The 16,451-nt window shown below is 40.1% G+C and overlaps 2 protein-coding genes across 3 annotated transcripts in view; one reads left to right on the top strand and one right to left on the bottom strand.

Moving 5' to 3' along the window:
* ugdh (UDP-glucose 6-dehydrogenase) overlaps positions 1-2,407 on the top strand; it is a 45,558-nt gene extending 43,151 nt beyond the window's left edge. Inside the window, exons 11-12 of the mRNA XM_033027167.1 lie at positions 1,395-1,505; positions 1,662-2,407. Coding sequence (XP_032883058.1) covers positions 1,395-1,505; positions 1,662-1,772 — 222 coding nt within the window. The 3' untranslated portion in view covers positions 1,773-2,407. The remainder of the gene's footprint in view (positions 1-1,394; positions 1,506-1,661) is intronic.
* A 1,811-nt stretch (positions 2,408-4,218) lies between these two features.
* The window catches only part of lias (lipoic acid synthetase), a 28,354-nt gene continuing 16,121 nt past the window's right edge, over positions 4,219-16,451 (bottom strand). For both annotated transcript variants that reach the window (XM_033027184.1, XM_033027177.1), the window contains 6 exons: positions 16,062-16,119; positions 15,543-15,671; positions 13,339-13,484; positions 9,117-9,187; positions 7,098-7,209; positions 4,219-5,300 (listed from right to left, as the gene is read on the bottom strand). In XM_033027184.1, coding sequence (XP_032883075.1) covers positions 5,248-5,300; positions 7,098-7,209; positions 9,117-9,187; positions 13,339-13,484; positions 15,543-15,671; positions 16,062-16,119 — 569 coding nt within the window. In that variant the 3' untranslated portion in view covers positions 4,219-5,247. The remainder of the gene's footprint in view (positions 5,301-7,097; positions 7,210-9,116; positions 9,188-13,338; positions 13,485-15,542; positions 15,672-16,061; positions 16,120-16,451) is intronic.

Below are 16,451 nucleotides of genomic sequence, written 5' to 3'. Positions count from 1 at the left end.
ACCCAGATTTTGATGGGAGACAAATATCTGAGAGGGGCTTTGAGACATGCTATGGATCTAATAGTAGCATTTACGTTAGAAATATGGAATGTTATAGTGGAAAAATACAAATTAAAAAGAGGGGTTCACGCATTGAAGTGGTTCGCATATGACTCAAAGTTTAAGCCAGGGGTGTATGATTCAAAATTCAAAGAATGAGCACAAAAAGGCATAACGGCAATGTATACAGTTTCAGAAAATGGCGAGTTTATGAACTTCCAAGATTTAAAGTCAAAGTATGGTCTCGAAAACAAAGATTTTTTTAGATACTTGCAATTAAGAGACTACTTTACAAAAGAGATAAGGCCAGAACTAGATGAAACTTCAAATAATGTGATCAAGGTGATTGTGGATGCATACAAACAGAAGGGGTCTCGGGTCATCTCTGCTTTCTACCAAGCTCTGGTGGGAAGCGGGGGAGAATCAACGCTCTACATAAAAACAAAATGGGAAGCAGAATTAAAGATTCAAATAACAGAAGAAGAATGGTATCAAATGTGTGAAACACAATGTTCATCCACAAGCTCACTAGTATGGAGAGAATTTTGCTGGGAGAATCTATCTCGCTTTTTTATAACACCCAAAATAAAAAGCAGACAACTTGCTGTCCAACAACACTGTTGGTGGCTGTGTGGGAGTACGGAGGCAGACCACTCGCATATTTTCTGGAACTGTGTAAAGATAAGGCCATACTGGGAAAATGTTAATGCAGCTGTAAATAATATCTTGGGTTATAAAATCCCAAATACCTGCCCTGTGATGTATCTGGGGCGTATTAAAGATAGTGTAAAAATAGAAGATACATATTTGATTAAAGTTTTGCTTGCAGCAAGTAAGAAGGCCATTACCAGGCAGTGGCTTAATGAAAAAAGTCCAAAACAGGAACAGTGGTTAGAAATTGTGCGAGACATCTTTAATATGGAGAAATTGACATATTCCTCGAGTCAAGGAAAATTCATTTGAGAAGATCCGGGAAAAATGGACTGTTTATTTGAGCCATGACACCAATTAGATAAATGCCGAGCTAGATATGGGAAGATTGCGTTATATAGAACTAGATGGTATGTTTGTATGAATGTTGAATTATCTCCAGACAACTAATCAATGTAATGTTTTTTCTTTTTTTAATTTGGTAAGTGAACCACACGGTCTTATTCCAATTTTTTTATTTATTTACTTCTTTTTTTCCCCCCCCGATCTACTTATTTTTTTATTTTGATTGCTGTTTTTCTTACTTTGTTTTATTTATGGTGATGGTGTTGCACTGTTTTGAATATATCTCTTAAAAATCAATAAAAATTTAAGAAAAAAAAAAAAGAATTGTTCATCTGATGCGTATGTGTCTTTTTTAACAGCTGCTGGATTATGAACTCATTCATAAGAACATGTTGAAACCAGCTTTTATTTTTGATGGCAGACGAGTTCTGGATGAACTCCATCCAAAACTTCAGAAGTTGGGATTCCAGGTATAAAGAGCTTGAATTTCTCTTTCTAACAGGAAGGCAGTTTTTTGATTTTAAAGATTTGTTTACAGAGCTGTATTTGAAGTTTTTTCAAATAGATTTCAGATAATCTAGAATTTCATATTTTGATTAAATGTTCTTTGAACCCGTTGCTTCCAGGTTGAGACCATTGGCAAAAAGATCACTGTTCAGAGGATTCCTTTCACACCCACAGCTGAAGTTCCTAAGTTCAGTCTTCAGGAACCTCCTCTGAAGAAAGTCAAGTTGTAAATATGGATAATCATTATGTATGTTTTTACTGTGCAATTACACTTGGATCAAAAAAACCTTATTTTTTTAATTGTATTTATTAAATGAATGGATAACCTAATTAGTTTGTAAAAAGACAATTGTTCTTTGGTAGTCCTACACTGATAATAATATTTTCTTTCCTCTTAAGTTTTGTTCTTCTTCCCTGGTTGCTAATTTGCAGCAGCTGCCTACTTTATCTGTATGCCTAGGCAGAAATGACAAACAGATTGGATGACCTTAGAGGGCGATTCTATCTGACTTCCATACATGTGCATTTTTCAGCTTCCTTGAGGCTTCTCAACTTCCTTAAAATTGAAGGTAAAACTGAAAAAGCTGGAAATAATGCAGGTGAATTAAGCTGTAATCAAAAAATAGTTGCTGGAATTGAATTTAGAACTAATAGTCAGCCGACCAAACAGCATCCCCATAGATGCTGACCTTTCTGCTTTTATTTCAGATTCAGCATCTGTCATTTCTTGCTTTCTACTCCGATTGCCACCTTGACTGAAATTAAATGGTTCTTCACAGACAAGGAGTTAAATGTGAGAACTTTCCAGACTAAACATAACAACTATCAAATGAACCTATCGTGACAACGTGTAAAATGCAGTTACGTTTATTGACAAATATTTTTCCTTTATTAAATTCTGAATTTAATATTTATTTAAAAGTTGCCACCTTATCCATAGTATAAATAGAACTTTAGTCATGGTCATATAGCACAGAAATGGGCCCTTCTATTCAACTTGCCTATGCTGACCAATATGCCCCATCCACACTAGTCCCACCTGCCCTTTTTTTGGCTCATCTCTATACCTATAAAAGTCTCATCTTGTGTGCGTGTGTCCGTTTGTTTAGTATCTTCCTTAAAACGTTACGCGCCACCGCTTAAATTTTTACATATTCTCTCACATTTTTCCTGTCCACGCCGTACTCACTTTCACTTAACATTTCGTCCAGTATTTCACAAGTTATTCACGATTAAAGTTTAAAAAAAAGCCAAAAACCACTTCTCACAGACAGCCTTTTTCCAGCAGGTTCCAAAGATGATGTCCCAATGCCACTCACAGATAATAAACAATAGGTGCATTCGGCCCTTAGAGCCAGCGCCGCCATTCAATATGATCATGGCTGATCATCCCCAATCAGTACCCCGTTCCTGCCTTCTCCCCATATCCCCCGACTCCGCTATCTTTAAGAGTCCTATCTAGAGCCGAGAGCTCTCTCTTGAAAGTATCCAGAAAGTATCCTCTTACCGCCTTCTGAGGCAGAGAATTCCACAGACTCACAACTCTTAGTGAAAAAGTGTTTCTTCATCTCCTTTCTAAATGGCTTACCGCTTATTCTTAAACCGTGGCCCCTGGTTCTGGACTCCCCCAACATCAGGAACATGTTTCCTGCCTCTAGCGTATCCAATCCCTTAATAATCTTATACGTTTCAATAAGATGCCCTCTCATCCTTCTAAATTCCAGCGTATACAAGCCCAGCCGCTCCACTCTCTCAGCATATGACAGTCCCACCATCCCGGGAATTAACCTTGTGAACCTACGCTGTACTACCTTAATAGCAAGAATGTCCTTCCTCTAATTTGGAGACCAAAACTGCACACAATACTGCAGGTGTGGTCTCATTAGGGCTCTGTACAACTGCAGAAGGACCTCTTTGCTCTTATACTCAACTCCTCTTGTTATGAAGGCCAACATGCCATTCGCTTTCTTCACTACCTGCTGTACCTGCATGCTTACTGTCATAGACTGATGTACAAGGACACTCAGATCCCGTTGTACTTCCCCTTTTCCCAACTTGACACCAGTCCAATCACAATGGATCTCATTTACAAATGACATCACAATGGGACGTTGCCAACAGTAACTGCAGCTTCTCACGGACAACCTTTGATTCCAATGTCACAATACCACTCTCAGTGCACCAATCACAATGGGCTCTCAAGCTGCCTAGAGCCACCTCCCCCCCCCCCCAGGTTATTCACACGCCCCGTCCCTCCCCCCCCAGGTTATTCACACCCCCCATCTCACCCCCCCCCCCGCCTCAAAAAGGGACCCAACATCATCAAAGACCCATCCTGGCACACTCATATCACCATCGGGAAGAAGCTACAGGAGTCTGAAAGCTGTATTGTCCAGGTTCAGGAACAGCTTCTTCCCTACAGCCAAAGAATTTCATTGTCCTATCTGGGACATGTGACAATAAAATACTCTTGATCCCCGCCCCTCTCCCGCCTAAGAAATTAGATATTTAAAATTGATCGTGAAGAGAGCATGTTAGCTTGCACATCAGTAAAATGCTAGCGTTTTCATACTTTATTGACTAAGTTTAGAATTCTGCATTCCCTCAAATGATTACCTTCTGAAAAGCACACCCGGAGTCTTATCCAAAAATTCAAGAATAATTGTTAGAAATAGCTTGAGAAATAATTTTCTTTAATATTTTGTTTTCCACACAAAAATGAATACATTGTTTGTAAACTAATTTCTGGCCATTTATTAGTAGCAATTCAAAAGTAAGCTGGACAGGTAAAAATTGAATTACCTGTGTTGTAGTTTATCATCTGCATCACTTTGTATTTTACATTTGCTGAAAAAGTACAGTATGATAAAATGTTGCTTTACTGTACACAACCAAGATGCATTGTTTTTATTCATAGGCATCAAATGTTGCACACATCCAACATATCGTGATCATAGTGCACATCTCATGACTCAGCATACATAAATAGCACTTCTGTTAATCCATTTTACGGAGGAATTTATTTTAACCTTCAGTTAAATGGTGGTAAAATGGTTCAATCCGGTAGCATAGCTAGAGGTGAATCAAATTTAGAACAATAGGCTGGATACTTTTGGTAGGAACACAATTTTAATTATAGCGTTTTGAATGTCCCTAAAATCATATAGATCAACACTTTAGACCAATGAGGTAGGAAAATAAATCAATTTCTTATGATTGTTCTCTTGAATGATGTACTGAATTACTAAATTGCTCAATAAATTAATAATCATTATTGCCCAGGGCACAGAAACATAGCTGTCTTGTATTCACATTGCAAACTCTTGTGCAATGACCAATCTGTGTAAAATCATCGGAAAATCAATCGATTTGTTCGCAGAGACAAGGTCGAGACGTACCAAGGTGTTTTTTGTGGAATGCGCCTCCAAAATTATAGCCAAATTTAAATGGATTATTGTTAAGATAAAAAAAATCTCTAAGAAACTGAAAAGAGATCCATCTGGAATAAGGGTCAATAACAACATTGACTACCAACACAGGTGGTTCAGGACCATCTATCAGTTCTTCTCTGAGCAACTCTGCATAGATAACACAGTCCAAACTTGCCCATTGCCCATTAATAAATCCAAAAGCATTAAATTAGGCATGCTCGGAAGTACAAAAAACTGTTTAACAAATAATTAATTAGACAGTTGTCAGTGTCATCTAACTTGGCTCAGCCACTCGTTTATTAAGGAGCTTCTTCATGAAATATTCACCTGAATGAAAATAGAACAAGGAAAAATGTTATAAAAGATCTTATTAGCAATTTTTCTTATCATTGCTTCCTATCAGCTGAGGGGCCTTGTATTTTTTATCATCCAAAATCTATCAATCCCAGACTTGAACATACTCAACAATGTGCATCGGCAGGTAAAGAGTTATAAATATTTATAAACCCTCAGTCTGAAAAAATGTGTTTTCATCTCAGTTCTAAGTGGCCGTAATTCTCACCAGATGGGGTAGACAGTCAGAACCTTTTTCACAGGTGTAAATGTCAAAGACTAGAGGGCATAGCATTAGAATAGAATGCCATTTATTGTCATTCAAACAGACAACATTTCGTTCCAGAATCTAGCAAGATAAAATGTTCCCTCAACCCCCCCCCCCCACATATATATACACACATCTAAAAAATAAAACCAAAAACATACACCTAACGGGACAACACAAAAAAAAGACGGATGGACTGCAGTCGAGCCGCTGCCACAAGGTGCTGCCACACTGAAATTAAGGTGAGAGGGGTAAAGTTTAAAGGAAATGGGCAGGGGAAATGTATTTGTACAGAGAGTGGTGAGTGCTTTGAATGTGCTGCCTCAGGTGGTGGAGGGGTCAGATAAGATAGTGGCATTTAAGAGACTTTTAGATAGGTACATGGATATACAAGAGGTGGAGGGATGTGGATCCTGTGCCGACATAGGAGATTAGTTTATCCTGGCATCATGTTCGACACAAACATTGCCTTAAGAGCCTGTTTATGCGCTGTACTGCTCTATGTTCTATGTTCACTCTAAGACTCTGCTCCCCATTTCTCAGAAAGCAGTGTTTATTGCAATAAAACTACTTTAATTCTTATAAACTCCAATTTTGCCAGGCTAAATATATCAATCCAATTGTACTCTTCTAATGTAAATTAGATCTTTTCTCAGCTATGAAGAACAAAATCCACACAGTTCTCTTGTTACAGGCCTTCATCAAAGGCCTGTAACAATTCCAATAAGACTGCATTATTTTCATAACTCAACCCTCATTCAATGGTTAAAATACCATTTGTTTTTGAGATTGCTGTAACTGAACATCAATTTTATGAGTTCAAAAACCAACATGCAAGATCCATCTGTACATCAATATTTAATGATTTTCCACCATTTAAAAGATCTTTTCTATTCTTAAAGTAAACAATTTCACTCTTTCTCAAATGAAAGCCCATGATCAACTTTGTTAACAGTGGTTTTTATAGTTGGTATCCATTTGCATCCTCACATTTCACTTTCCTATCTAACTTGGTATCATCAGCAACTATGTAGACAGCACAGTGGCACAATAGGTGATGTTGCTGCCCACAGCTCCAATCACCAGTGTTTGATCCTGATGCTGTCTGTGAAGAGTTTCCATGTTCTTCTCCCTTTGAGCAGGCAAGTTTTCCCTGGCTGCTCTGGTTTCTTCCCACATCACCAAAGACATAGTAGTTATGGGTTAATTGTCGACTGTAAATTGCCACCTGTTTTGGTGGCTTGAAGAATCAGGATGGAGATGGACACGTGAGAGAGAATAGATTATAAAGAAATAAGAGGAGAAGTGGGACTGATAGTAAAGACTAGATGGGCCTTAACAATAGACATTAGGTGAAGGAGTAGGCCATTCGGCCCTTCGAGCCAGCACCGCCATTCACTGTGATCATGGCTGATCATCCACAATCAGTACCCTGTTCCTGCCTTCTCCCCATATCCCTTGACTCTGCTATCTTTAAGAGCTCTGTCTAACTTCAACGTTACTAGGAAATGTTAGCTACTCACCTGCTTTGTACGAAGAGCGCACCAAGGGTCCACTGGCAGTGAAAAGGAATCCAAGCTCATTACCCACATTTTCCCAGTATTTAAACTTCTCTGGCGTTATGTACTCATCCACCTACGGAAAGTGAAACGGTTATTGATGGGGGAAAGAATCATCAAGCCCAGAAAGACAAATATTTAATCAGTGTTAATGAGCATGTATTGGCATAGTAATGTCAATGACAATGTATTGTTAATAATGAATGTGAAATGTATAGGCTCGCTGCTAGAATCAACTCCTGGAAGTGCAGTAAATATAGCAGTAGAAATCTTAAATGTCTTAAAAAATAGATCTTTAGTTTCACTGAATATTCAAGCTTGATTTTCAAACCACATGACCTTTTTCCAGAACTGTGGCTCATTTAAGTACTTTTTGGCAAACTGTAACCTAGCCATCCTATTTTTGCGGCTAACCAGTGGGTTGCATTTGGCAGTGTACCTCTATTTCTGTTCATGAAGTCTTCTGCGGAAAGGTGTTTGGGGATTTTTCTTTATCTTAGAGAGAATTTTTCTGTCATAAACTGTGGAGGTCTTCCTTGGCCTGCCAGTCCCTTTGCGATTAGTAAGCTCACCAGTGCTTTCTTTCTTCTTAATGTTCCAAACAGTTGATTTTGGTAAGCCTAAGGTTTGGCTGATGTCTCTAACAGTTTTATTCTTGTTTTTTAGTCTGATAATGGCTGCTTTGACTTTCATTGGCACAACTTTGGTCCTCATGTTGATAAATTTGAGGAAAGCATTTTTGCTATTGAGGGAGTGCAGCATAGGTTCACTAGGTTAATTCCCGGGATGGCAGGACTGTCATATGTTGATAGAATGGAGCGGCTGGGCTTGTATACTTTGGAATTTAGGATGAGAGGGAATCTTATTAAAAATAAGATTATTAAGGGTTCGGACACGCTAGAGGCAGGAAACAGGTTCCCGGTGTTGGGGGAGTCCAGAACCAGGGGCCACAGTTTAAGAATAATGGGGAAGCCATTTAGCATGGAGATGAGGAGTTTTTTTCACACACAGGAGTTGTGAATCTGTGGAAATTCTCTGCCTCAGAGGCCGATTCTCTGGATGCTTTCAAGAGAGAGTTAGATAGAGCTCTTTTAGATAGCGGAGTCATGGGATATGGGGAGAAGGCAGTAACGGGATCCTGATTGTGGATGATCAGCCATGATCACTTTGAATGGTGGTGCTGACTCGAAGGGCCGAATGGCCTACTCCTGAGCCTATTGTCTATAAACAGCAATAAAAGTTTCCAAAGGTGATGGAAAGACTGGAGGAAAGACTAGGTGTTGAGAGCTCCCTTATACCTGCATTAAGGAGGCAATTAAACACACCTGAGCAATTACGAACACCTATGAAGCCGTGTGTCCCAAATATTATGGTGCCCTGAAATGGGGGAACTATGTATAAATACAGCTGTAATTTCCACATGGTGAAACCAAACTGTATAAAAATACACTTTAATAAAATCTGACAATGCACTATTACAAATCTCAAATTGTAGAGTACAGAGGCAAATAAATAAATGATGGGTCTTTGTCCCAAACATTATGGAGGGCACTGTGCACCACAATAAACAAAATTTACAAATAGTGTGTCTTTTTATTCCAGTAACCTGGTGAATGATTCAAATCTAGACTGAAGAGCTGAAATATCTATCATGTCGTCAACCGTTTGTTAGATTAAGAATCACAAATGTTTAATTGTCATATGAACTGGAACAATTAAATTCCAGGAAAATATCCCAAATTTGACAATAATTAGGGATTTTGTACGCTTATGGGAGTAACAAATATAATTACTCCAAAGCACTGACATCAATCACATTGTTCAATATGCGTACTTGCACAAAAAAAATGTGTTCCAGATTGACAAGGAACATGAACAGTGCCTGTGCCAGCTCACCAAAATAGTCTTACGTTAATAGAACATTATTCAAATTAGACACAAGGGCATCACTACTAGGAACTTTTCCATTTGTGCAAAGTGTACCTTTAGATGTCGTTTTGTCGGCTGCATGTACTGTCCTAATGTTACGCAATCCACGCCAGACTCTCGTAGTTCTGTGAGATAACAAAATATAATCAGTGCACTCATTATCAGACAAAAGTTTTGTAGCTCTGGTGTCCCGCACCATGCATTCCTTCTTCAGAGTTAACCTAAGGTGCAGACAGAAAATAGAAGGATGACCACCAGGAAGGATAAAGGGAGTTGGCAGAGTGGAGGAATCCCCTGTGGCCATTCTCTTGTAAACATTTATACCCTTTTGCCTACAGCTGGATGACGGGGAGGGGGGACGGGGAGGATGAGATGACTGTTCAGAGAAATCTCCCACTAATTCAGCAGCAGCCTGGTCTGTGGCACCAAGGATGTCTGAGACACAGCAGGATAGGGCGATAGGTAGAGGACACTCTATACTTAGAGCAATAAGACATGAGAGGGGGGTTGGGGGCAGGATGAGCAGCCAGAGGTCATAGTAAATATCAACGTGAGTGGGAAAAGGTATGAGGTCCTAAGGAGTAAATATAGAGGGTTAGGAAAGAGGCTAAAAAGCAGGACCTCGAGATTGGTCATCTCTGGATTTCTCCCAGTGCCTAGTGCAGGAATAGAAGGGTAAATACAAGGTTGAAAAGTCAATGCAAGGGTTCAGGTTTTTGGATCATTGGTATCTCGACAAGAGACGGGTTGTACCTGAACTGGAGGGGAACCAATATCCTGCGATGTAGATATGCCAGTACTACTTTGGAGGGACTGGACTGTCAGGGGGAGCGTCCCAGAGCAGAAAGGGGGCAAGTGAGAGGTTGGGAGCAAATAATTTAGTCAAAGTGAGCAAGGTTTGCAGACAGGACAGGCAGATTACATGGTAAAGAGAGAAAAAGAGTGATGGTTTAAACTATGGTTGACAAACTCAGGCTGTGGATTGGCTCAGGCGACTAAGATATTACAGACATAAGCAGAGATAGAATGATTCTTGATTAGTATGGGTGTCAGAGGTTATGGGAAGGGAGGTGAATGGGGTTAGGAGGGAGAGATAGATCAGCCGTGATTGAATGGCAGAGTAGACTTGATGGGCCGAAAAGCATAATTCTGCTCCTTTCACTTAAGATAACAGAAACATGGCTGAGAGAAGGGCAGGGTTGGCAGCTCAATGATCCAGGGTAAAGATGCTGCAGGCATCCCAGAGATCTGGGTAAGAGGGGGGTGAGTGAAGGGGGGGATGTTGCCTTTCATATCAAGGAGAATAACAACAGTGCTTACTGAGGACATTCTTGGGGGATCGTCCATTGAGGTTATAAGGGTAGAACTTACAAATAGGAAATGAATGATCACTTTGATGGCATTATTGGCCTCCCAATAGTCAGTGAATTGGAAGAGCAGGTGTGTAGGGCTATTGCAGATGTTGTAAAAACAATGGGGTAGTATTGGTGGGAGATTTCAACTTCCCTTATATTGACCGGGTTACCCGTAATGTTAAGGCTTGGATGGGTGGAATTTGTTTAATCAACATATAGGAGAGGGTGCAACACTGGACCTCCTCTTGGGGAACCAGGTAGATCATGTGACTGAAGTGTCTGTGCAGGAGCACTCTGGAACCAGTGACCATAATTCCATTAGTTTTTAAAAAGCTGTGGAGAAGAATAGGACACGTGTAAGTCTGCAAGTATAACAAGTGTAGAAGTAGGATTATGGTAATCAAGAAGATAAAAAGAGGACATGAAATGGAGCAGGTAGGCATAGCAAAGGAAAATCCCAAGAGATTCTATAGGTAAAGACTGTCTTTATATAGAACCACAAGAGATGAGGGAGAGATTCAATGAATACTTCTCATCCATTTGTACTGAGGAGATGATGGAAGCTAAGGAATTGATGCAAAGGAGTTGCAATGCCTTAGAATTACGAACTACCACAAAGGAGGTACTGCGGTTTTAAACTGCATTATGGTGGATAAATCCCCAGCACCTGACCCAGCACATCCTCTGATCTGATGGGAAGCTAGGAGGAAATTTGTGGAGGCCCTTGCAGAGATGTTTGCATCATCTTTGGCAGCAGGTGGTTCCAGAAACTGGACGGTGGCTTATGTTGTATCATTGTTTGAGAAGGGCAAGAAATTATCTGACATCAGTGTTGGAAAAGTTATTGGAAGAGATTCTTAGGGACAGGATGGAATAACATTTGGATAGACAGGGATTGATTAGGGATAGCCAGCACAGCTTTCGCATGGGGAATCGTGTCTCTCAAATGTGATCAATTAAAAAAAAATGTTTTTTGCGGTATGACCTGCCGTTTCTTGATCCATCATAGGAGATACCGACTAACGACTGACATCTATTATAAACCAACTGACTCCCACAGCCATCTAGTCTACACTTCTTCCCAATGTGCCTCCTGCAATGACTCTTCTACTCCTAATTCCTCCGTCTATGCTGCATGAGCACCCAAGATAAGTGTTCTATACCAGGTCATATGTCCTCATTATTTAGGGAACGGGGTTTCCCCTCTTCAATCACAGACGAGGCCCTCACAAGGATCTCCTCGGTATCCCGCAGCTCCACTCTTGCTCCCCTCCCCCCCAGTCGCAACAGGAACAATTCCCCCTTGCCTCACCTTTCATCCCATCAGCCGTTGCATACAGTACATAATCCTCTGGCAATTACGCCACCTACAATGGGATCCCACTACCAGCCACATCTTCCCATCTCCACCCCTTTCCAGAGACCGTTCCCTCCGCAACTCCCTGGTTAACTAATCCCATCCCACCCAAACCGGCCGCCCCTAGGTACTTTCCCCTGCAACTGCAGGAGATGCAACACCTGTCCCTATACCTCCTCCCTCGACTCCATCCAAGGACTCCGACAGTCCTTTTAGGGGAAGCAGATGTTCACTTGCAACCTCATCAACTGTATCCGCTGTTCCAGGTGACCAAGCGCAGGCTCGGCGATCGTTTCACTGAACACCTCCATTCAGTCCGCCTAGACCTACAGGAACTCCCGGTTCATGTAGGTCTAGCAAAACACGAACTTCCCCTCCCATTCTGACCTGGACCTCCCCCACTGTCAAGAGTGAGGTCCAACGCAAATTTACACCCTAGTGGTATGATAATTGACCTCTAACTTCAAGTAACCCTTGCTTTCTCTCCCTCTCTCTATCCCTCCCCTATCCTAGTTCTCCGACTAGTTTGACTGTCCTCCTGATTACATTTTATCTTTGTTGGCCTTGTTGTCATCTTTCCCATTCTAACAATGATCTATTCTACATTTTCCTTGATCTTCGTCCCCTTTGATCTCGCATTTTCCACACGTTACCCTTCCATGTTTCGCATTTATTTTGAGAGGGCGTGTGTACAAAAACAGGGATGTAAAGCCAAGGTGCTATAAAATGCTGGTCAGGCCGCATCTAGAATATTGAGAGCAATTTTGGGCACCATATCCGAGGAAGGATGTGCTTGCCCTGGAGAGGGTCCAGAGAATGTTTACAAGAATGATCCCAGGAATGAGTTGGTTAACATATTATGAGCGTTTGACGGCACTGGGCCTGTACTCGCTGGAGTTTAGAAGAATGAGGGGATACCTCAATGAAACGTACAGAACAGTGAAAGGTTTGGATAGAGTGGATGTGGAGAGGATGTTTCCACTGGAGGGAGAGTCTAGGACTAGAGGTCATGGCCTCAGAATTAAAGGACGTTCTTTTAGGAAGGAGATGAGGAGGAATTTCTTTAGTCAGAGGGTGGTGAATCTGTGGAATTATTTGCCACAGAAGGCTGTGGAGGCCAAGTTAGTGGATATATTTAAGGCAGAGGTAGATAAGATTCTTGATTTGTACGGGTGTCAGAGGTTATGGGGTGAAGGCAGGAGTGGGTTTGGGAGGGAGAGATTCATGAAGTTCAAAATACTGCAGATGCTGAAAATCTGAAAACAAAATGCTGGAAACACTCAACTGGATCTGACAAAGGGTGTACAACCCAAGGCAATAACTCTATTTTTCTTTCCACAGATGCTGCCAAAACTGTCATGTATTCCAGTATTTTACGGTTTTGAAAAAGAATGGTCCTGCAATCATTAAAACTTAATCTGTTGCTGAATTATTATTTTTCATTATGCTGATAATGATACCATTCTTGAAATAATCTGGTAACAAAATAAAGTAGCTGGTATGTACTAAAATGAAAATAGAACAGCTCTCACTTTCTTTAAATAGTTTTCTATTCTGTTCTCACCTTTCAATGTTGCATACACTTGTTCATCCGTCTCACCAAGGCCCAACATTATGGATGTTTTTGAAAGGAGTCCAGGTTTTACTTTCTTTGCACGTTTTAACACATTCAGCGATTGGTCGAAATTTGCCCGAGGATCTCGCACAGACCTAAGGTGATAAATGGAACAGTGATCACAACCATCTAATAATCAAAAGCTTGAGATCATCTGATACCTCAGTATCCCTTTCTAACTCACATGCCCTCATCACTCCTGTGCTCATTGACCTGTAATGGCACTTGATTAAAATTTAGAATTATCGTCCTTGCTTTTGATTAGCTTGGCTCTTCCAGCTCAGTAATTACCCACAGACTCATTGGAGACCCCAATTCCAGATGGATTTAATTGTTTAAACACTGCTGAGGATGGGGGTGCACAAGTGATGCTTCAGCCCACAGTTCCAAAATTCTCCTCCAAAACCCCTCTCTCTTTTCATCCTAAAGACACTCCTTTACTGCTTTGATCAAGCTTCCATTCATCAGCCTTAATATCCTTTATATGCTTTGGTATCATGTAAGCACACTGATTTTTTAAAGGTTTCCTTTAAAGGAAGCAGATATCATTGGCAATAGTGGTTAACAGCATCCATAATATTCTAGCTGTGATGTGTGAACAAGAGGTCACTGAATCAATGAAAGGAGTTGGCAATTCATAAGGTCACAAGCAATAGGAGCAGAATTAGGACATTCAGCCCATCAAGCCTACTTACCATTCAATCATGACTGATCTATATCTCCCTCCAAACCCCATTCTCCTGCCTTCTCCACAAATTTCCTGACACCTGACAATCGAGGAGATTTTTCTTCATGCAAATTCTTTGGAATACTCTAACTAAGGAATGTGAAAGCTCAGTTGCGCGGCATCAAGACAGTGACTGATTTTTGGAAGGGAATCATGGAAGGTATTACCAAAAAACAGAGCAGGCACAAGAGGCCAGGTCCTGTTTCTATTCCTAATGTTCGTTTGTAAGTATATTTTCATAATGCCCTAAACTGCCACGGACTGACCAAGGAACCACAAACCTGAAGGTTCACTTTTGTATTACAATCTCAATGTGCTAAAGGTGAGTATTCCACAAGCTTTTTTTTATCTATGTGATGCTTTGTACTAAAACAACTTTTCTTTGCTCTTCTACAGCCCCTGGTCCATACACGAAACCGTTACCCAATATCATACTCCTTTGTGCCTGCTTCAACCTCCTCTGTCAGCTTGTTCCATTTACCTAGCACCCTCTGTTTGAAAAAGCTGCCCCTCAAGTTCCTATTAATTTTTCCCCTCTCTAGTTCTTGATTCCTCTACTCTTGTAAAAAGATTCTGTGCATTCACCTTATCTATTCCCCTCATGATTTTATACACTTCTACAAGATCACCCCTTGGCTTCCTGCGCTCCAAGGAATAAAGTCCTAGCCTGCCCAACCTCTCCCTACAGAACATCCTTGCAAATCTTCACTGAACTCTTTTCAGTTTAAATTACATCCTTCCTACAGTAGGGTGGCAAAAACTAAACATACTATTCCAAGTGCCGCCAATTTTCCTGAGACAGCTGTACCGTTATTCTGTCTGATCACAGTTTCTCCCCCATTATGATTACAGCAGTCAGCATACATGGCACATTTCAACTTTAATTAATACTGTAAAAATGTAAATGCAACATTGAAGAGTGATTATTTAAAGCATCTAATATCACAGCTGCCATGTAGATTCCTCATGTTTCCTCTTTTTTTTTAAATCATAAATTATGAAATATTTTAATAAAATAAAGAACCCAATGGGTTAATTAGAAAATGTGGTCAAGGAAAAGATCAGAAATAATTTTGCATTTGAAATTAGCGAGTGTTTCAAATGATATCCTATTTTGCTGGGCGAATTAAATAAAATAAATTAAATCAAACTCTTCTTAGGTTGATTATGAAATTGCATAAAAACACTATTAATTTGCAATAAAAGTAGCAATTATGTATTTCCCACAGCTGCAGGAAATCAATAAACGTAAACATCAAAAACCGAAGGATAGGTAATGAGAAGTTGCTAAGTTTAATATGCTAATTTGTTTTTCACCTTAAGCTCGCATTGCTGTATAGACACAGAGGGTAAAGAAATTAGGGGGGGGGGGGCGCTGTGTGGTATAGTAGAACAGTTTGATTAAATAATACTCCATAAATCATACCTCTGCAATTCCCTGACAGTCTCCACATTGTGCGCATATACATCAAGTCCTGAGACTGCCACTGTTTCAACAGCTTTTAGATCACCTCTGAAGTCGGGGGTCAGGCATTCCACTATGATTTTGGAATGTCTGCAGAAACATAGGCAACATGACTTCACATGGATGAATCATAAATTACAGCAATGAATACCTATAATGGATAATCTAGTTACAACAAATTAGCATTAATACTGAAAAATTACATGTTAATTGATATTTAGTTTACATCTATTAATAAAAGCATTGCCACAAGCTTTTTGTTTTGGAATTGTGAGCCAATTTACCCGATTTGAAAATGAATCATGACTGCAAAGGCCTACTGATAGAGACAACTGCAGAAGATCCTTGACTTCCCGATAAAGACTTTGCCAAAGCTGAACGAGTTTGACTATACTTATTACTTAGCCATAAAAGCATCTGGATAAAGGAAGTCATCTTGCAGAGTTAAAAAAAACTTACAAGTAAATGAAACAGTTTCACCTTTCTTTTAACTGTGAGACGGTAGCTGCAAAATGTTTTGCTCCACCATCTGGAAGATCTGTGGAAAAGCAGCAGGGCACATAACAAAATGTGTATCCGGCACCATAACCTGACTTAGTGCAATAACATATACATTTAGTTTAGCAGTGCATCAAATAAAAAGCCACTCTAAAATTCACCAGTTTTTGTCCAGCATGTCAACAGAACAATGAGGAAACACCTTGTTCACATATCCTCTGTGACAACCACCTTTGGGCATATCTCCATTTATATATATGCATATTTTTATAAACACAAATAGTTGAGCTTTCAAAAATTCTTTATCAAGCAGTATTTCAATCAATTCATGTTAATGTTCTTAACAAGTTACACACTCACTATGGCCATGTG

This window comes from Amblyraja radiata, chromosome 1 (genome assembly GCF_010909765.2).
Source record: "Amblyraja radiata isolate CabotCenter1 chromosome 1, sAmbRad1.1.pri, whole genome shotgun sequence".
Classification (NCBI taxonomy): domain Eukaryota; kingdom Metazoa; phylum Chordata; class Chondrichthyes; order Rajiformes; family Rajidae; genus Amblyraja; species Amblyraja radiata.
Note: the sequence above shows the minus strand (reverse complement) of the source record. Positions and strands in the feature narration are given on the sequence as shown.